This window comes from Cebus imitator, unplaced genomic scaffold, assembly GCF_001604975.1.
Source record: "Cebus imitator isolate Cc_AM_T3 unplaced genomic scaffold, Cebus_imitator-1.0 Scaffold73, whole genome shotgun sequence".
Taxonomy (NCBI): domain Eukaryota; kingdom Metazoa; phylum Chordata; class Mammalia; order Primates; family Cebidae; genus Cebus; species Cebus imitator.
The window spans coordinates 6,334,006-6,356,113 of NW_016107388.1; the positions used below are offsets into that span (position 1 = coordinate 6,334,006).

The 22,108-nt window shown below is 41.2% G+C and overlaps 1 protein-coding gene across 1 annotated transcript in view; it reads left to right on the forward strand.

The window, feature by feature from the left end:
* Positions 1 to 5,980: 5,980 nt before the first annotated feature.
* XKR4 (XK related 4) overlaps positions 5,981 to 22,108 on the forward strand; it is a gene marked incomplete at its 5' end in the record, with an annotated part of 169,646 nt that continues 153,518 nt past the window's right edge. The window contains one exon of the mRNA XM_017531799.2: positions 5,981 to 6,182. Within this exon, the coding sequence (XP_017387288.2) occupies positions 5,981 to 6,182 (202 nt within the window). The remainder of the gene's footprint in view (positions 6,183 to 22,108) is intronic.

The following is a 22,108-nucleotide window of genomic DNA, read 5'->3' on the forward strand; positions in this document are numbered from 1 at the left end:
CAAATATTGCATGTGTTCAGTACATACTCATTGAATCCATAAAAGGATGCATGTTAATAGAGTGTTTATTAATCATTAGAAACTGAGCCAGGTGTTTCTTTATAGGGGCACAAAGACAAATAACATTCTTTCCATTCTTTCCTTTCTGGGAGTTTATATTCTAGAATATGAAATGAACTCGCAGATGAATACATACAGAAATAATGTTATTTTTCCTTGGTCAAAGTCTGAATAAAGATAGTTTGGGCTCAAACAATGGAATAGTCAGTTTTACCTGAGTGGGGAGAGAGGGCAAGTGAGAGGCAAGTCTTGATTATTATAAAATAGTAGAGATTCCAGTGTAATAAGGAATGTATAGAGGCATTCCGGGGCAGGAGAACCACACGAGCAAAGGCACTGAGGTGTGGATTCATCTCCAGAGAACAGGAGTGCTTCAGTGAGGGCAGGAACATAGAATATGGGACGGGGCATAGAGGCCAAAAGTTACATAGAAAGGTTACACTAAAAGCTTTAAATTTAAATGCCTTCATTTGCCTTGATGGACTTTACTGTTTTATCTTCTAGGGAATGGAGAGTCAGAGGTTTTAAAGGTGACAGAAATTGGATTCAATATATGTCACAGACAGGTCACACTAGAAGCAACGGGAAGAATCCATTAGAGTTTTCAAAGTCAATCAATAAATAGTAAGAACTAACATGTACTGAATGCTTAGTATCTATTAATACCAAGCTCTGTGCTGAGTCCTTCGCTTTTATTACATTTAGTTCTCAGGTCAACCTATGTGATTGGTACTGTGATTTTCCCCCTCTAGAGAAGGACGTATAAAGGTAAGAGATGTTAATCCCAAACTTACACCATTTGTAGATTAAAGAACCAAAGCAGAAACCCAAAGAATCCCACTTTAGAAAAGGGAGGGGAAAAGAAATGAAGAGACAAAAGCTCCAGAATGTAGTTAGCAGATGTAAGCGGTAAGGGAGTGGTAAAGGCCTACAATGCCCCCCAGATTGAGCTTGGATGACTTAATGGATGGAAGTGACTTCCTGGTATAGCAGAAAGCACAAATTTAGAAAGCATGCTAGCAAGGTGTTTTGACTATGTTTGTCTATATATGATTGTGGGAAATCTAGAAAGCAGCTGGGCACATGGATCTGAATCTCAGGTGAGGGTTGGAGTTCAAGATGCAGACTTGGAAATCACTAAAGGGGGGCGGAGAAGTCATGGAGTAAACAAGATCAAACACTGGTAGAAAAGCATTAGGGTTGAATTGTGTCCTCTCTCAAAGATGTTGAAGTCCTAACCGCAGACCTGTGAATCTGACCTCATTTTGGAAATCGAATAAGATCTTTGTCATGATCAAGTTAAGATGAGATCATTAGGGTCACTCCTAATCAATATGACTGTGTAGTTATATAAAGAAGAAATGCAGGCACAGAAACAGGTGCACACACAGGGAGAATGCCCTGGGAAGAGGAAGGCAGGGATTGGGATGATGCCTCTACAAGTTGAAGAATGCCAAATATTGCCAGCAAACCACCAGAAACTACTGAAGGGTGGCGTGGATCCGATGCTTGCTTGCAGGCTTTGGAAGGAACGAACTCTAATGACACCCTCATCTCAGACTTCCGGTCTTCAGAACTGGAAAATAATACATTTCTGTGGTTTAAACCACAGTCTGTGACACTTTGTTGAAGCAGCTCCAGGAAACTAATACAAACAGGTTGCATCTACACGGAGTATTGAAGGATGATTGGTGATGATCAAATAGAGATTATTCATTCAAAAACGAGCCTGGCAGTCAAAGAAGCAGGAAAGGTTATTTCAAGGCTCTTCCAAGCATGAGCATGTGAACAGCCATGGAGGTAGAAGAAAGGAAACATCAGCAGTTTGTACTGACCTCATCACAAGCTGCAGCCATGAAGTGTGGGAGAAAGAAATCTGACTGCCCACGAAAGTCCCTGTCAAGTGCACAATAGCAAGCTTCACCTTCAAGTTCATACAGAGCAGCCAAACGTTCAGGGGAATGATTAAATCCACTTTGTGTTTTAAAACGTGTGTTCTGCAAATATGGTGACAATGGCAACATCGTTCTTTAGTCTACCAGAAATATTGAATTAAAATAGAGCAACTAGGTTGACAAAACTGAAGAATTGCAGATGAAAACACAGTGTTGAGACACCCCCATAATTACCTAGAGACAGATTAGTGACAACTTATAAGAGCCAATGTGATATCAACAACCATGCAGGAGGTAGTAGAGGAAAGACCTTGAGAACCAGATACTCTCTGGGAAGTGCCCTGTTCCAAGCTCAGAAGACCAGGAGAGATGGGGAGGGAGAATGTTCTCAGTGATCCAATGCAGGCAGCAATACAACCAAACCTGATGCTATTGGAGCAAGCTGGGTCCTTCCGACCCGTTAAGAACCTGAAGGCCTTTCCCAAACAAGTCTCCACATTGAGGAGAATCTGCTGGGAATAGATTCCAAATTGAGCAGGATAGAGACAACCACAAGAGATGAAAGAGAATCTCCAAATAAAAGGGGAGAGGAGCAGAGACAGCTGACAGAAGAAAGTAACACGTGATTCTGCTTACCACTTCCTGAGAACACCAGAACAATGTGTTTAGAGCTGTGAACACAGCTCGGCTCTCCTGGCCCACTCATCCCTCCTAAAAGTACAGGAAACTAAATTAACTTTTAAAACTTAGCAACCAGAAAATTATCCATTATTACAATGAAAAGAAAGTAAGAAAAACTAATGGTGTTGCTGTAGACAATGAAAGCATACAAGAAAAACACACAAAATGGATAAAAATTAGAAGCAAATACTTCTAAATGAACTGAAAGAAAATTTTAAAATTGTAAACATGAAGAACAAAATAAATCAGAATTAGAAAAATTCGTAAAGAAATAAGTAGAAAAAAGTGATGTTTGACACAAAGGATGATAGATAGAATTCAATATAGGATTTTAAATTTAAAAAAAAAGCAGGACAGAAATGAAACAACTAGAAGGGACGTGGCATTGTATACACACCACTGTAAGAAGATGAATAGAAGATGGAGAGGAGGAAAAAATTTAAAGTGAAGAAGAAATTTGAGATTAAAAAGATTCAAGAGAAACTGTTAGACACACAAGAAAGAAGATATAGCATATATAATCAATAAGAGGCATCCAAGAAGAAAGACAAAGCAATGGATTAGAAAAAATGCTAAATGCTATCATTCAAGAAAAATTAAACTACACATGGAAACCTGAAGCTACTTAATCTTTCCTCAGAAAATTGATGCAGAACAGCCATTATCAAGATACATTCTAATAAAACCATAGATCTCTTATAAATATATATATATCACATATATAAATATATATATTTATCACATATATATGCGATATATATCGCATATGACACATATGCGATATATATCGCATATGACACATATGTGATATATATGTGATATCATATCATATATATGTGATATACATGTGATATATATCATATATGTGATAATTATATGTGATCTATATGACATATATGTCATATATATGATGTATATGAAGTATCACATATATATCATATATATATCAAATATGACATATATGATGTATATATACTTGGGACATCCAAGCAAAAAGATCAAGTAGCTTACAAGAGAAAGAATGTTGGATTTCTACCAGACTTTTCCGTAAGAACACTAGGATAGTAAACAACGAAGTGACAGATTTAAAGTGCTCAAGTAAATAAATTACATATCTTGGATCTTGCATGAAATATGCATAAATTCCACATCCATATAACCTAGCCTTTCGGTGAAAAGGTTGCCTGGATTTTCTGCTCTTGCACTTCCTTGCTGTATCCCTGCTATCCTTCGTTCTTGGCATCTGAGAATCTTTGCACTGGGTGAATGCAGTTCATTCACAGACTCTAAAAGTGAGGACCAATCTCCAATTAAAACTGCAGAACTTTAGGGTCTGTGTAACCCAAAGAACCCTATTCTCACCCAGGCAAGACTGATAAACACATACTGTTATGAATATGCAAGAGCTCAAGAAATATTGTCTCTGTGTACCTTTCTTGAGGGATCTACCAGAGAGTGAGCTTCAGACAACCATATACTGCAGAGACATTGGGAAGAGAGCTGGAGAAGTATTCTAACCAGTAAGTAAGGATGATGGACTCTGAATATCACCATTTTGCAACCTCGATTGCAATATTGTCAGTGGATGGTAAGATCATAAAATAGAACAACGAATCCTGATGTGCCTCCTAATGAAAGTACACTGCATCACCTGCCAAAAACAATCAAACTTGAAGCTGATCAAAATTCCAACACTAATTACCCACTTGCAGAAAACACTCAGGATAGATATGTTAACCACACCATACAAATACAATCGTTAAAATCAAGACAACGAAAAATATGCAAGAAATTTGAAAAGACTTGGAAGGATAATCCATATTGTAAAAGAGACTTAAGATACATATCAAATAATCATTATATGTGGATTCTGTTTGGATTGCATTTCAAACAAACTTAAAAAATTGTGATAATCACGGCTGGGCACGGTGGCTCACGCCTGTAATTCCAGTACTTTGGGAGGCCAAGGCAGGTGGATCACCTAATGTTGGGAGTTCTAGACCAGCCTGACCAACATGGAGAAACCCCATCATTACTAAAAATACAAAGTTAGCTGAGTTTAGTGATGCGTGCCTGTAATCCCCAGCTACTTGGGAGGCTGAGGCAGGGGAATCACTTGAACCCAGGAGGTGGAGTTTGCAGTGAGCCCAGATCACACCACTGCACTCCAGCCTGGGCAACAAGAACAAAACTCCACCTCAAAAAAAAAAAATTGTGATAATCAAGAAAATATGAAGGTTGAGTGTTTGATACTATTAGGAAATAATATTGTCTTTATAGGTGTGATCACAATATTGGTTTTAAAATTATTTTTAATAAAATACAGATGGACTAAAGTGATGCCTGGGGTTTGCTTCAAAATAATTTAAAATAATTTGGTGACAGGAAGTAAGTGGAGGTACAAATGAAAAAGATTGGCAGTATGTTGATAACTACAATGACCCTTGAACAATACAAGTTTGAACTGTGCAGGTCTACTTATAGGCAGATTTTATTCCACCTCTACCAGCCCTGAGATAGCAGGACCAATCCCTCCTCTTCCCCCTCAGCCTATTCAATGTAAAGATGATGAAGACATTTATGATCCACTTCTACTTAATGGGTAGTTAATATATTTTCTTTTCCTATGATGTTCTTAAAAACATTTTCGTTTCTCTTTTTTGTAGGAATACAGTGTATAATACATATACAAAATATGTGTTGATATACTGTTTATCAGTAAGGCTTCCAATCAACTATAGGCTATTAGTGAAGGAAAGAGTCAAAAATTATATGCAGATTTTCAACTGCATTGACATCCCAACCCTCATTGTTCAAGGATCAACTATACTTATCCTGAGTGAAGTGTATAATGGATACATTATTTTGTCTTCCTTTGTATATGTTTAGAATTTTCAATAACAAAAAGTGGTTTTTTAAGATGTAAGAAAGTTTACTTGCACATACATTTTGGTACTTCAGGCTTGCATTGTGTCCTAGGAGAAATCCCCTCATGAATACTGTTGAGCACATGGAGAAACTGACAAAAAAGAATGTACGTAGATTTTTAAAGTAGCAAACCCATTCTCCACCTGAGTTTCAACCACATTCCACCTCAACTTCCTCATATTGCGATTGAGCAGAATACCTTTATGAGGACTAAAATTGCAGTGATTTCTCAAAGTGAGCATTTACCAATATGGGTACTCTTAAGCAGTTAACTTTGGACTTTAAATCATAAGTCCCCGAGGTAATTGTTTCTTGTGCTTGCTTGCATATGATGGCTTGCAGAAAAGAACAACCCTGGAGTTTGAATTATAAACTATCAACACGCGTCTCTTTCTTATTCTCTATGTTTTCTTTCTAGATATTTCCACACAATATACTTAGGTATTCGAAGCCGACAGAGTGGGGAGAATGACAGATGGAGGTTTTACTGGAAAATGGTATATGAGTATGCGGATGTGAGTATGCTGCATTTGCTAGCCACCTTTCTGGAAAGTGCTCCACAGCTGGTCCTGCAGCTCTGCATTATCGTACAGACTCATAGCTTACAGGCCCTCCAAGGTAAGGGCTTGCAATTTGGTTTCTGATTTTGGGGAAAGATTGCCTGGCTACTTTTGTCACAATCCAAGGAACTGTCCTAATGCTCTTTGTTGACACAGGCCTGTGATATGTCTGCTGTTTTACACATGATTTGTGAATGAGGCATGATGTCTTCCTAGCATCGCTTCTCATGACTGGTTAATTGAAAGACAGTGCATTTTTGCTCTCCAGCTGTCCTCTTAGTGGGAAAAAAAAATCTTTATGATTTTACACTTGGTCAATGCAGGGATAGGGTCTGTCAACTGAGGCTTTCTGGCTTTTATAAAAACCAAATGTATTGTAAGGTGCCCATTTATTATTCCATTATGATAGAATAATTTACAAAAGTTGCAGAGAAAGCAATAGCTCTCTCTCCTTCTGTCTCTCTCTCTCTCTAACATACATATATGTGTATGCACGTGTGTGTATCTATAGTATTAAAGTAATTCCTACTGTTTCCTTTTGATGTTAAGAAAGGAGAGACAGAGAGGATGAGAAAAAGAGGTTAAAAGGAAATGGTAGAGTCACCCTAATATTTAACGAAAGAAGGTCATATGGGAAAAAATGTCAATGTTTATTAATATTTAATACTACAAAGTTTTATAAAATGGATATGATTATCAGATTAATATCTGTGCTTTCTCATATTTGATGATCTCATCACTGGGACTATTCCAGTTACAGCAGAGCTGCCAGGCATTTCCTTAGAGCCTGCCACTCAAATCCTTTCTAGAATAAGGCAGGAAGAAGATTAGACAGACCGGTAGGTAGGCAGGTGAACACATGGGCGGGAGGATGTTGGATAAGAGGGCATTTTCTAAGGAAAGCATTTCCTGGTAATTTGTCAATCCTGTAGCTAAATAGATGCTGTTAAACAGTTACCGTATTACAAGGTGCTCGCTGTGTTCGGATCTCAGCAGGGCCTCTGTGCGTCCCTCTGGGCACATGCTGCTGCCATGTGCTGGGTCATGCTCCAACCTGAGTTTTGATCTGGTTGGTCTGGGTAATCTCCTCACTGTTGTTGTAACTTTTTATGGCATGGAGCATGTTAGGTTAGGCTGAGTGCTTTAATCCGGGGGACCATATCAGGGCGCATGTCACCTGTATAGGAAAAGGAAGAGAAAATGTATACTGACTGGAAGCCGGTGACCCATTTATTCATAGATTCCTGGCCTGACCCTGGCTTCACACTGGAATAGCTTTGGTCCAAGATGTTTGAGAAAAAGGTCAAAGGGATCTACGATGTATATTTCTCAACTGCTAGGAAGCAAACTGGAAGAAGGGGAAAGTGAAATCTTTGCACAGAAAAAGAGAAAAGGCTGTGTGAATTAGTTGTGGATGACAGATGTGTTTCATGGTGTCTGGGGGTTAAAGACCACCAGCTAGGCATGTGGTAGGCCTGGTCTCTGGCTGTCCACTACCTCACTATAAAACCTTGCTCAGCCACTTAATCTCTCTGGGCCCCAGGTTGCTCCAATGTAAAGGTCACAAGTTAAACTGGATGATTTCCAAACTCCCTAACACCTCTATTCAGTCTTTGAATCAATGAATTCCCAAAAGGCATATAATGCCAGGTATATGCTTTAGGAAATGATCTGTAAACCAGAATACAAATGAAATTGAAAGGCAACATCAAACTAAATCTCTGTCAAAGCATTTAGTACTCATCTCCAGAACAACTTGGCAACTCCTTAGTACAATGACACAATTGGGAACCCTCTAGAGGGGAAATCCAGGAGCACCTTTGGAGGGTTGCAAGTCACCTTCTGGTGACCCGAGGTCACTGATTGTCTCTGTTAGTTTTCTAAGATTTGGAAAATTATGGAGAGGCTTTTCTTCCAAAGATGATGGAAATAGAAAAGGGAAGGTGAGAGAGGGATCTAAGAAAATAAGATCACCTTTTCATTTTAACAACATTACATAGGCTGGACGCAGTGGCTCAAACCTATAATCCCAGCACTTTGGGAGGCCAAGGCAGGTGGATCACCTGAGGTCGGGAGTTCGAGACCAGCCTGACCAACATGGAGAAACCCCGTCTCTACTAAAAACACAAAAGTAGCCAGGTGTGGTGGCACACACCTGTAGTCCCAGCTACCTGGGAGGCTGAAGCAGGAGAATCACTTGAACCCGGATGGCTGAGGTTGCGGTGAGCTGATACTGCACCATTGCACTTACAGCCTAGGCAACAAAACTAAAACTCTGTCTCAAAAAAAAAAGTTACATAAAATTGTACAGAGAAATAAAATATGAGGAAAATGCTGTCTTCATCAGATTATTCATCCTAAACACAGGAGCCAAGAGTTGAGTTGTGGGTTTTGTTTGTTCGTTTGAGTGGCTCTTTCCTGACTCTAGTGTCCCCAGCTAACTAACTAAGCTTGACGCATGTACATCAGGTATACCGCAGGCATTGAATACCGGACCTTGTCCTTAGCCAAGGCAAGCCTTGCCATCAAGTTTCAGAATACTATAGGGAAACTATGTTCTATTTCACTGCCAAGGTGGCCAAAAGACAGGTTCATTCAAATATCACTGAGGATCAATGCAAGTCATTGAGTCAAGAGGAGGAATAAGCGCACTAGGAGGTTCATCTTACTTCTACTGATTTTTAGCAGGGGAGGTTGGTAGATAGTTGTGTTACGAGACCAAAGAGTGAAAAAATCTGACAGTAAAAAACAATGACAAACCCTCCAGCCAACAAAGACCAGCTCAGGCAACGCTATGTGATCTGTTTTGCATTTTGTAAAGAAACCTGTCTTCAGAGGGAGAGCTTTTAAATATCCCTCTGCTGATAGATGATCCCATTTACAAACAAACCAGCTGATAAATTAAATTGATGTGAGTTCTAAGAACAGAGCTGTTCCCCTTTAGGAAAAGAAAAATAAATGTGATAGCCTAGTTTGACGTGTATTTTCATACATCTTCAGTGGGAAAAAAAAATTCTTGGGATTTACGTGTAAAAACGCAGCCCTCTGCTTTGAATGTAAATAATCGATAGGCATGAAATCCATAGAGAATTTGCAAATAGCTTCGAATTTAAATCTCTAAAAATTCTTATTTAGCAGGGAGAGAATGGTTACTCTGCATGTGACTTTCTAAAGTTAGTATTTTTTATGATAGAAGGAAAATTGCTTTTAAACCCAATTTCAACCATCTACCACTCTCTGCAGTGTTTTTAAAACTAAGAAAAATCAGACAAGAAATATGACATCTTAAAACTGATGTTAGAAATTGTATTCTCTTTGTGGAAGCTGGGTAGCCCTAGAACGCTGTTGGCTACTGTGAAAATCTTTCTGCCCCTCCTTCCTTATGGAGTCACTGATTCAGTGGAGATTCCTCATGCTGGGGGCCAACAAGCTCAAAGAGAAGTGTGGGAGCATAACTGTTCCTCCGTTTGTACTGGCCCAGGAGGGGGAGTTTGGCTTGTGTTCCAAGAGCAGGAATCAGGGCACAGAAGAGTCTCAGACCTGGACATCCAGCTCTTCACTCTCCACAGTCACCTTGGACATATTATCGGGCAGCAGCTGCTCTCCACGGGATCTGGGATGTCCCAGAGCCAGCTCCCCACGAAGTGTAAGGTCCCCACCAGGAGGCCTGACTGTATGCATGGCTGTAATGGCGCAAGGTAGTGTTCCCTGTATGTCCAGAGAGTTTCCAGTTTACACGTCATTATGTTTTCCAATCCCAACCCCATATCCTCACTAGGAGAGAGGGAGAGGGAGAGGAGGGTAGGCAGGAAGGAAAGGGGGCAGTGGCAGTGTCCACATGGAGGGTGCTGCTCTCTACCTGTTTAGTGATGGTGCCAAAGATGCTGAGGAAGATGTGGTCTGAGGCCTGTCAGTTTCATCTTCAAGCAAAATCTGACACTCATTCATTTCACCTCATTTCTACTGCGCTCCCCTGGCCAGACCACACACACACACTCCCACCCAGACCCCTGTGGCTGGCCCATGGCTTTATCCTCACCCCTGCCCTTTTTATCCCCTTCTCCTTGGAGGGGTCCTAGAGCCACTTAGACTCTCATCTAAACTACTTCATTGTTCTCCTTGGCACTCATTAAAATTAAACAAGATTCCTGAGCAAGTTCCAAAGGCCTTTGTGTCACGGTCTTCTCCTCATTCGTCACTGCTCTGCAGCCATGCTGCACTCCTCCCTGTTCTGAAAATGTTCCCATTTCTCTCCCACTTGCAGGCCTTTGCACCTGCTATTAACCTCTCCAGAATATTCTCCTCCCCTCTCTCTTAGCCTGTCTAGTTCTGACTTGTCCTCCAGAGTTCAACTTAACCTCCTCAGAGTAGCCCATCCTAACTGCTCATTCATATAATTTCTGCATTAGTATTTCCTCAAGGTCCCCTGAACTCCAGCCCCCGACCTCAGGCAATTTTCTTATTGTTGCTAAGCCTCAATTTTCCCATGTGTACTGAGGGATAATCATAGTGCTAATTCTTAAGATAGTAGAGATTAAATGAGGCTTGATCTTGCAGAAATCTACCAGGGAATCTTACAGAAATGCAGATTTTCACTGAGTAGGTTTCACGTGGGGCTTGAGTTTTAAAACAGGGAAATAACAGGTGAAGAATTTGATGGCATGTGAAAATAGGAAAAATAGTCCAAATTTGAGCTCACGAACCCTGAATGAAGGGGTCCCTGTTAGAAAGGAAGTACAAGAAACACTGTGAAAAGAGAATGGTCAGATCTTTTGACCGACCAGAGCATGGACCGAAAGAGACTGAAGCTTGAGTCCATTTGACTGAGAGAGAACCTGGTGGCAGGTCAGCGGGAGCAGCCACTTAGGGGGAGAGTGTTTTAGACATTTTAAGTCTGAAATGGTGGAGGTGTGCAGAAAAGCACAAAACTGTGAGAAACTACACCCAAGGTCAAGGAAGGGCATTCTCATCATCACAGAAGCCCCGCTCCTACCCCTTCTTACCAGCGCGTCCGCCATTCTATGTGATCACTATTTGAAAAAATTAGTTTTGCAGGTTTTTTACCCTTATATAAACAGAAACATACATTGTGTGTGTGCGTGTGTATGTCTCTGCATTCTTTTATTCAGTGTTATGCTTCTGAGCTATAATTCCATGCAACTGTAGCCCATTCATTTTTCATTGCTCTATGGTAATTTATTGTAAGAATAAATCTCTGTCCATTTTGTGGTTGTTGAAAGACACTGGTTTGTTTCTGCTTAGGAGTGTTATGATTAATGTTACTATTGAATGTTTTTAATATGTCTCTTTAATATGTCTTTGATACATGTGCACACATGTTGCTTCTGGGTTCATACCTAAGAGCGAAATTGCTGAGTCATGGAGTACAGACAGGCGCAGTGAGCAGGTGACGCCTAAGAGTTCTCTAAACCGCTTGTACCAATTTACTTCCCTACCAGCAGTATATCTTGAGATTGCTCCAAATCCACTCCAAAATGTGGCACTGTGAGTCCTCTGAATTTTAGCCATGCGTTAGTATCTCAACGTGATTTTAATTTGTATCTCCTGATAATAATCCAACTAAAAAGTGTCTTTCTTTCCTCTTTTTCCTCACCTCCGATCCAACCCATCAGCAAGTCCTGTCTGCTCTACCTCCAAAACACATCCCAAATCCGACCCCCCTTTGCCGCCTCTGATGATAACACCCTGTCCAAGCCACAGCTCAGTTACCCCTCTCCAGTGAACTGGTGTCCCCCTTCATCCTTTCCCACAGCCTACTTGCCACATAGCAGCCAGAGCGATGTTTTGTTTTGTTTTTTGAGAGTCTTACTTTGTCGCCCAGGCTGGAGTGCAATGGCACAATCTCGGCTCACTGCAACCTCTGCCTCCCTGGTTCAAGATATTCTCCTGCCTCAGCCTCCCAGGTAGCTGGAACTACAGGCACACACCAGCACACCCAGCTAATTTTTGTATTTTTAGTAGAGACAGAGTTTCACCATGTTGTCCAGACTGATCTCAAACTCCCGACCTCAGGTGATCCACCTGCCTCTCAAAGTGCTGGGATTACAGATGTGAGCCTCCATGCCCGGCCCATAGCCATCTTTCCATCACTTCACTGCTTTCGTTAGAACTCCCTGGGGACTCCTTGCTGCAATTAAATGAAGTACAGACTGGCAATGAGCATGAGACAAGGCCCCTGCCCTGGAGCCTCCAAGTCTCCCCGCTCTCCCACTGGCTCACACGAGTCCAGCAGCTCTGGCCGGCTGTCCTCTGTCTCTGAGACAGGCCATGGCTGCCATCCCATCCAGGACCCTGCATTTGCTGACCCATTGCCCTTTCACTCCCCCAGATCTTCGCATAGCTCATCTCTCCATCCAGGACAAGCCTCCAGTATCATTCCTAAAACACACAGCCCTGCCCCTTCCAACAGACGCCCCGATCTGCTTACTCTGTGTGATTATCTCTTTGGCCACTTGGAATTCTGTTCATCCATGTGCTTCATCATTATTCTCATCACCTTTGCTTAAGGCTAAGCTCCACGAAGCAAGGAGTATAGAAAAGCACCTAAAACACGAAACACACTCAAAAGGCCTCTGATTGGAGAACGCTGGCAGTTTTACCATGTTTGGAAGCTACTTCAGTTTGTACTGGTTTTTCAGTTGGGCTAGCTAGTACAGACTGTTCACAAGTTCCTGTGGAATGTTATAGTGTTATTTTATATAGACAAAAAGACACAATATAAGTTCCCCTCTTCCAAATATCGTATTTGTAAAACTTCTACATATTTGGAATTTTTAAAATATCGACTTTTATTCCCTGTTACACATACTATTAAAGATAAAATAGAAAACCCAAATATGCACAAAGGAGAAAGTATAAGTCACCTTCCCACCACTCAGAAATGAAAATCTTACCTGGTTACAGTGGCTTGCACCTATAATCACAGCAATGTGGGAGGCCAAGGCAGGAGCGTTGCTTGAGGCTGGGAGTTTGAGACCAGCCAAGGCAACACAGCAAGACCCCATCACTAGAAAAGATAAAAGAATTAGCCCGCTGTGGTGGTATAGGATCCCTTGAGGCTGCAGTGAGCTAGGAGCGTGCCACTGCACTTTAGCCTAGGGCACAGGCAGGATGTGGAGAAAGAGAAAGAGAAGAAAAGAAAAGAAGGAAGAAAAAGAAAGTGGGAGAGGAGAGGAGAGAAAGAGAGAATGAAAGAAAGAAATAGAGAGAGAAAGAAAGAGGAAGAAAAAGAAAGAAAGAAAGAAAGAAAGAAAGAAAGAGAGAGAGAGGGAGGGAGGGAGGGAGGGAGAGAGGGAAGGAGGACGGAAGGAAGGAGAAAGGAAGGAGGGAAGGAAGGAAGGGAAGGGAAGGAGGGAGGGAGGAAAGAAGGGAGGGAGGGAGAGGGAGGGAAGGAGGGAAGGAAGAACGGAAAGTGAGGGAGGGAGGAAGGAGGTAAAGGGAGGGAAGGAGGGAAAGAGAATAAAAATCTTGCACCTAAGAAATAATTAGGAATTATAATTTGCTGCTTATCTGTGTAAACTTATTTAATGTTTTAATGTTAATATATTTTACATTAAAATAGGATTTTGGATACCAGTTTGTATCCTTTTTAAATAACACATCATGAACATATATCCATGACAACATATATAGTTCTTCATTTTTAATGACCATATAATATACCAACATGTGGATGATCCTTTTCTTTTTGAGTAATTTTCTATTTCTAAAATCATGATTTAGTATCTATATTTGCTGTAATAAATAATGCTATGATAAACACATTAAGAATTAAATCTTAGCTGGCTACAGTGGCTCATGTCTGCCGTCCCAGCTGCTCAGGAGGCTGAGGCGGGGGCTTACTTGAGCTGCAGAGTTCAAAGCTACAGTGAGCTATGATTGTACCACCGCACTCCAGTCTGAGTGAAAGAGTAAGACCACCCATCTCTAGAAAAAAACACAAACAAACAAACACTAAATCTTTGCAGCAAACTTTAATTATTTCTTAAAAATAAATACCTAAAAGTGAAACTGCTGGATTCAAAGGCAAGCAGGCTTTGAGAGTTTTTTATCATATAATGTCAAATTGGTCATTTTGATGTACTAAGAACTCTGTAACATCTCAAGTTTCTGACCCAAGTGCTCAGGAAGTCAGTGAGGTCCCTAAAGGTGACAAAGGCTGAGAATGGGGCAAATCCCTTGAGATTTAGGAAAAAGCTCTTAATAGTGCCCCATCTGAATGCAAAGGGCAGAATTCTAAGAAGTTCTGATTTCTTCCCTTGTTACTTCATCATATCCACCTTCATAAGCTTAATTAAATCTATTAAGTAGCGGTAGTTCATTATTAATAAAACAAAATTGTAAAAGCAGATTCATCAGAGACTTGATTTGAACCAAAATTATCAGGAGTGTAGACATAAGTTCCTCAAACCTCTTCACCGAAGTCTGACCAATGAAGAGCCAAACTTACAAAAATGGGGAACAGCAGCCCCTACATTGGAGAGTTGTGACTTTTTTGTCTTCCTAAATATATTACATTTATCCAATAGCATTTAGTGCTAAGCCCTCAGGGGATAAAAGAGGGATGACAGCTCCTCCCTGCCAGGTGCTGGAAAATTCCATCGAGATGCACAAACAAGCGTGGCATGGTGATGAGGCCAACCCTCCAGGGCACTCACACATTCCTTCCCAGCACAGAGGAACCACCACGCTCAGCACAGAGCAGGCAATCCTGGGAATTCGCTGAATGGAAGCAAGAATGGACATCTGATATATGACAAAGCCCTGTGCTAGCAAGACAGATCCAAAAACAGAGACACAGCCCCTGCTCTCCAAAAATTCAGTCCAGTGGAAAAGAAAGACCAAAATGTTATTAGAAGTCAATGTGCTGTGTCCTAGTGGTGATCACTTTGAGGTCCTTTGGTGACACAGAGCAATCTCGTATGCCAAATGGTACAGGGGAAGTAGCAATACCATGCTACTGATGTCCGAAAGGGGAGGATGCCAGGGAGTGTGGAATGAGGAAAGTTTTTGTGAAAAGATAGCGATGCAAACAAAACCAGACTGGGGAGGCCATTGGCCTGATCTGTGCCTGCGTCTGTGCAGCAATGCTGGTGATCACTCTCCACAAAGCTATGGAATTGCTGATGTTATTGACAGCACATAATTAGACTTATTACCAACACTTGAAAGAGGTGTTTGGTATCAGAGTAAGTCCTTGCATATATACTTGTAAAATTACCACAACCTATTTTCCTGTATTTCTGACTTCTGAGTTTGTCTTTGCATTATTCAGTACTTGGGATACTTGGGAATATCAGCAAATAGATCAATAAAATAGTAAACTACTCGTCTGCTTAATCAACACATTTATGGAGTTCAATTTTAAAGACTCATCACCAGCAACTTCATAAGGAGAGAATCACAAAACTCACCTAGTGTGTTGGCCATATGGCTCCACTTTATTTAAAAGTACTGGCAGAATAAATGATGGGTGTCATGGGGGTAATGATATTATTGATCTCTTTATTTCACATTCAGTAGTCTCTGAATCATGGTGCCACCCAAGTTATACTTAGAAGAACAGAAAGAAGCTTCATCTACTTATCATTGATTCAAGTGCTTGAAATCAGCTCTATGGTATATCAACCCCCAGCACAGCTGTGAATAGCTTTGAATTTGAATCATTTTGAACATAATATGAAATAAGGGCCCTGACTATTTTTAGGTTCTACTTAATTATCTCCAATAATCAAGCACAGATCTTGGTATTTTTCCACTCAGTATTTCTCCTCTCTCCTCCCTCTCCTTCCCTCTGAGGTGTGGTGAGCACACAGGCATGTCCAGGCCCAGGGAGAGGAACGGGGTCATGGATGTGGTGGACAGGTCATTAGTCACATGTGCTATGGCTGTGGGAAGAGGAGAGCTGGAGGAAAGGTCTAGAGTAGTCAGTTCAATCCTGTTTGGAACTAAGAAGCATCAGTAAGGAGCTGTCTGCAAGGAACAGCGTCCCAAACACTGGCTACTTTTTGGCCTTTCCTGTGGATTCATCATTTGCCAACCCCTAACCTCCCCAAATTTCAGTAATGTGTTAGCTCTTCGCACCTTAGAGGAAACAGAAGCCCACGTTTATCTCCCGTTCACCTGACCTTTAGCCAGTGTGGGAACTTACAGCTGATGTTTACTTTGACTGAATGTCAACACACTGTAATTATTATTTCTAAATACTAAAAATAACCACAGGAATGGTCATCAAAATGCTTGCTGAGCAAGGACAAAAGGGAAGATGGGTAAGGTCAACTTAATAAAAAATTTTAAAGTGGCTTACTATGGTACTTTCCCAAATAGCTTTTTTTTTCCTCTCTCTAGAAAGCAACAGACAGTTACAGGATCAGGATTTTTCTAACCCAATTGGGATTGAGTAGGTGTGTGGGTGAGGAAAGTTTCCACGACCTCTTAAATAGTTTTCACGTTATGAAGTGTATATTCTAAGGTAGAAATACGTTTTGCATTTATTGAGCAGATTGCTATTAGACTGATTTTAAAAGTATTCCTCATGCATGTAAGCTAATATTTTCTTGATGACTCAGCAGAACTGAAGAACCAGGCTCACTTCCTGTTGAGTGATTTTGAAACAGCTTTTTCCCCCAGGGTACTGCTCCTACACAGGAGGGTGCATGTGTGGAATAGAGAGAGCCCTGCAAACTGTCAGAGCAGATGCAAGGGGGTTGGGAAGGAGAAGCTGATTCAATTGGTATGTAAACGTTTGTTAGGATAAAATCACATGGAGATTCACTCTTCAAAACTCACAATGAGCCCTGATTGCAGAAGGACAGGGACTGCTGAGCTCTGCCTGGCTAAGGTTTTGTCAGCACTTTCATTGTGATCTTAAATTTCCACAGCTTATAACTCAGCTGTAGAAAAAGTCTGAGAGACTACGAGACTAACAAGACTCAAAAACTCCAAAAACTTTTTTTCTTTTTTTTTTGAGATAGAGTCTCCCTCTGTCGCCTGGTCTAGAGTGCAGTGACATAATCTTGGCTCACCGCAACCTCCACCTCCCGGGTTCAAGTGATTCTCCTGCCTCAGCCTCCCGAGTAGCTGGGATTACAGGCATGCAGCACTATACCCAACTAATTTTTGTATTTTTAGTAGAGACGGGGTTTCATCATGTTGGCCAGACTGGTCTCAAACTCCTGACCTCAAGTGATCCACCCACCTTGGCTCCCAAAGTGCTGGGGTTACAGGTGTGAACCACCCCACCTGGCCAGAACTCCACAGACTTTTTAAACATCCATAGTATTACTGGTTCAAATGCATGGGCAATTGAATGGGGCATGAACTTCCCTACACTAGGGTTGAAAAGTGGGAGTTTCTAGCATAGAGCCTTCAATGAAGAGGCACCTCAGATATTTGTTATCTAAAACATTGAGTTAAAATTCTTATTTTTAAAAATCTAAAATATATCCTCTATGATGTAAATAAAAAACAGATATTTTTAACAAAGACCTTGGGAATAAACTACTGAATAAATAATTGCAGAACACTTTGTCACACCTTTTTAAAGAAATCAACATAGAAAAGCTGTTACAAAAACTATGTGAAGTAAGTGTTATTTTTTTTTTTTTTTTAATGTTTTGTGAACACAGGAGATCTTTCTTTCCAATTCACTTTGGCCAGGAAGTTTGTTAGCAAAGGGGGTGAGTACTGAACCTTAAAGATTGAGCGCAATGATTTCAAATGTACAAACGCTTTCAGGGGAGATCTGATAAGAGCAGGTCAGGAAGTGGGAGCAGTGTAAGGTCTCTTATTCCAGCCAAGTGCTGTAGCATAGCCAAACCAGGAACAGGAGGGGATGAAGCGAACCTGATCCTGAAACCCAAGGGTCCTGAAAAGTCACTCTTTGTTCACATCCAACAACATACCTCCCAAAGACAGGCTGCCGTGCCTTAATCAAGACCAGAAGGAAATCTTCATTACCTACTGTAAATTACAAAATGTAATAATGTATTACATTATTACAATAAACATGTAGCGGGCTCCTATCCACGCAGGCACTGACCTGGATACTAGAAAGTGAGCATGACTAAGACCATTCACCCTTGAAGGGTTTACAGCCTGATAACGGGGAGCAGCAAATGAGTAAGCACAAAAGTGGTCCCGGGCAGGCCCAGAGGTCAGTGGACACCCAGAGAAGGAAGTGACCAGTTCCACCTGGAGAGGGTGAGAAAGACTTTGCACACACTATACCTCTAGCTGAATTCATAGTTGAAGCCGGGTAAAACAGAAGAGACAACCTAGGTAAGCTTATTGGAGAAGAACGTCAAGGGCAGAAGTGGTCAAGGGAACCACCATTTAAGGGGCTGTAGTGGAGAAAGAGCCAGGGAAGGAAGTAAGACAGAGATGGGTGTATTGGAAGAGCATGGGGCTGGGGAGTTTCCAAAGAAATGGCCTTGAGGAACCAGTGGAGATGAGAGCTGAGAAGAACCTGCTGGGTCTGACAATTCAGAGATCACAGCAGCACACAGCAGAGCACATCAGTGTGAAGTTTAGGAAAGAAACAAAGAATGCAAATTAGGGGAGAAGGCATCGTGGTAGCAAGGACAGATTTTCTAGACTATAAAGGAAAGAATAAAACTAGCCAAGTGATCCAGAGCACATGTTTTAGGACAGAGACATAAACAGAGTGTGGACAGTGGTGATGGAGCCGTGAGAAGCTGGGCATGGGAAATGCAGCAGGAGCGCTTTCTTGCCTCATCCAGCAGTTTGCAGTAGCAAGGGTGATGCCACCAGCAACCAGCAACGGGTGGAGCTGCAACCAGGGCCCGGGCTCCAAGCTCCATCCCACTGGGAAAGGACCTCAGTGCAGAGGAATGCCAGTGATCTTTGATGTCTTCACGTGGCGCGTGGCCTTGAGTGTGTGACTTCACAACACTGAGCCTCGGCTTTTCTGACTGGAAAATAATTTTAGTGATCTAAATTGCAGTGTCATGTTAGAACAGAATCAAATAAACAATGTAAAGCACGTAAGCCATCTGACAACGGAGCGTGCGCCTTGCACCAGTGTCCTCCTCTGGCCTCCTCCTTGCCTGCCTCTGATGGAGAAGGGGAAGAGCGCCCTCAGCCTCTGCCTAAATTTATCAGAAAAGAGTTTCCCCATTCACATTCTGTTTCTCTCCTAAATGGATGTGGACCAATTTAAACTCGTTTCACCTAACCTTGAGGTGAAACATTCCCTCGCCCTCCCCGAGGTCTTGGTCTGGGCCGAGCTCCTCGCCCTGCAGAACCAGCGCTGACTGCACCTGCCGTGCTCCTGTGGTCTCGCCCAGGCTGTCCCCAGGGTCTGAAACCTCACGACTCTTCCAGCAAACAGCACTTAGGCTTTACTCTGTCCACTCGCCTATATTTTTAGCACAGAATATTTTTAGCCTTGATATTTTTGAAGATAATATTTATGAGGAATATTATAAGATAGGTTTTCTTCTTTTTCTTTTATTAAAAAAAATTTTTTTCCAGTCCCAGGTTACATGTGTTTGTTACCTAGGTAAACGTGTGCCATGGTTGTTTGCCATACCTGTCAACCCATCACCTAGGTATTAAGCCCCACGTGCATTAGCTCTTTTACCTGATGCTCTGCCCCCTACCCTCCCCCAACTGGCCCCAGCGTGTGTTGTTCCCCCCATGTGTCCATGTGTTCTCATTGTTCAGCTCCCACTTATTAGTGAGAACATGCAGTCTTTGGTTTTCTGTCCCTATGTTAGTTTGAGAAGGATAATGGCTTCCAGCTTCATCCATGACCCTGCAAAGGACATAATCTCATTCCTTTTTATGGCTGCATAGTATTCCATGGCGTATATGTATCACATTTTCTTTATCCATTCTGTCATTGATGGGCAGTTACGTTGACTCCATGTCTTTGCTGTTGTGAGCAGTGCTGCAATGAACATAACACATACATATACCTCTGCAGTAGAATGATTTATATTCCTTTGGGTATATACCCAGTAATGGGATTGCTGGGTCAAATAGTATTTCCGGTTGTAGGTCTTTGAACCACACCGTCTTCCACATGGTTGAACAAATTTACATTCCCACCAATGGTGTAAAAGCATTCCTATTTCTCTGCAACCTCGCCAGCATCTGTTGCTTCTTGACTTTTTAATAATCGTCATTCTGACTGATGTGAGATGGTATCTCATTATGGGATGGATTTGCATTTCTCTAATGATCAGTAATGTTGAGCTTTTTTTCATGTTTATTGGCCACGTGTGTGTCTTTTTTTGAGAAGTGTCTTCATGTTCTTTGCCCACTTTTTAAAGGAGTTGTTTGTTTTATTTTTCTTGTAAATTTGCTTAAGTTCTTTGTAGATTCTGGATATTAGACCTTTGTCAGATGGACAGACATCAACTTCACTCCATTAGATATAGAAACTAATCTTTTTCTCACAAGCTCATTTGCATCATATGTGTGGAGATATTTCCTACAGTTCTGGGAAGGTATAGGATTCCTAAAACTGGTGGAAGGCATAGGATTCCTAAAACATATTTTCATGATATGAAATATCATGTAATATACTTACTGTGTATTACAAAATGTAATAATGCATTATTACATTTTGTAATGTAATGTAATGTAATGCAATGTAATGTAATGTAATGCATTATTACATTTTGTAATACACAGTAAGTATATTACATATTTCATACCATGAAAATACATTATTACATTTTGCAATACACAGTAAGTAATATTTTGTATTATTAATATTAAATATTAATATAAAATAATACAATAAAGTAATACTTTAATACAAATAAAGTAATATTTTAATACAAAATAATACAATAAAGTAATATTTTGTATATACTGTAATAATATACATTATTGCAGTATTTGTAATAATGTTATACATTATTACATTATTACATTTTGTAATATACAGTAAGTAATGAAGATTTCCTTCAGGCCTTGATTAAGGCATGGCAGCCTGTCTTTGAGAGGTATGTTGCTGGAGGTGAACAAAGAGTGACTTTTCAGGACCCTTGGGTTTCAGGATCAGGTTCACTTCATCCCCTCCTGTTCCTGGTTTGGCTATGCTACAGCACTTGGCTGGAATAAGAGACCTTACACTGCTCCCACTTCCTGACCTGCTCTTATCAGATCTCCCCTCAAAGCGTTTGCACATTTGAAATGTACTGTCAGAGGCAGTCTAGGCTGTAGCATTAATTCCAAGAAATGAGTCATCAAAAGTCATTCTATTTCTTTGCATTTTCTCATCTCTCACCCTCTCTCTGTGTCTGTCTCTACCTCTCTTCCCCCACCCATCTACACACACACACACACACACACACACACACACACACACACAGAAAGAGAGAGAGAGAGAGAGAACCACAAATATACCTGGTCTAACAGACGCAGACTTTCTGAAGCTGTTACACAATATTTGGGAGTTACAATGCCCGATATCAATGGCACTTCTTCCCCCCACCACTACCACCTGGAGAATGAAAGAGGTCTGCAGACTGCCTCCTCCAATGACTTTTAAGGCTCTTAATGGAAACTTGAGTCAAAAACCCTTGCTGGAAATCCTGTCTCCACCACTTAGTAACTTGGACCTGTGGTGCATGCCTTTATTTCTCGGCATCTGCTTCCTTATCAAAGGAGTGGGGAGAGGAACCTGTACCTCATAGGTTTCTCTAAATGTGAAGGGTGGATGCTCTGTCTCACACCTGGTATTGGCAGGTACCCAAGAAGTATCTTTTCCTCCTCGTTGCATAAAGAATATTTAGCTCTGATGTGTTAGTACAGATTTCAAAGCAACAGACCATTTACAAGCCACAGTATCCACCTTACAGCCAAGGCAGTGCTAGCAAAGAAACTCAGAAAATGAATGAGGAATGCATCACTGCTTTTTCCCTCAAGGAGCAACAGAAGTTAAGTAGGGAGGAGGGAAACAGGGGATAGAGAAAGGGAGAAAAGGAA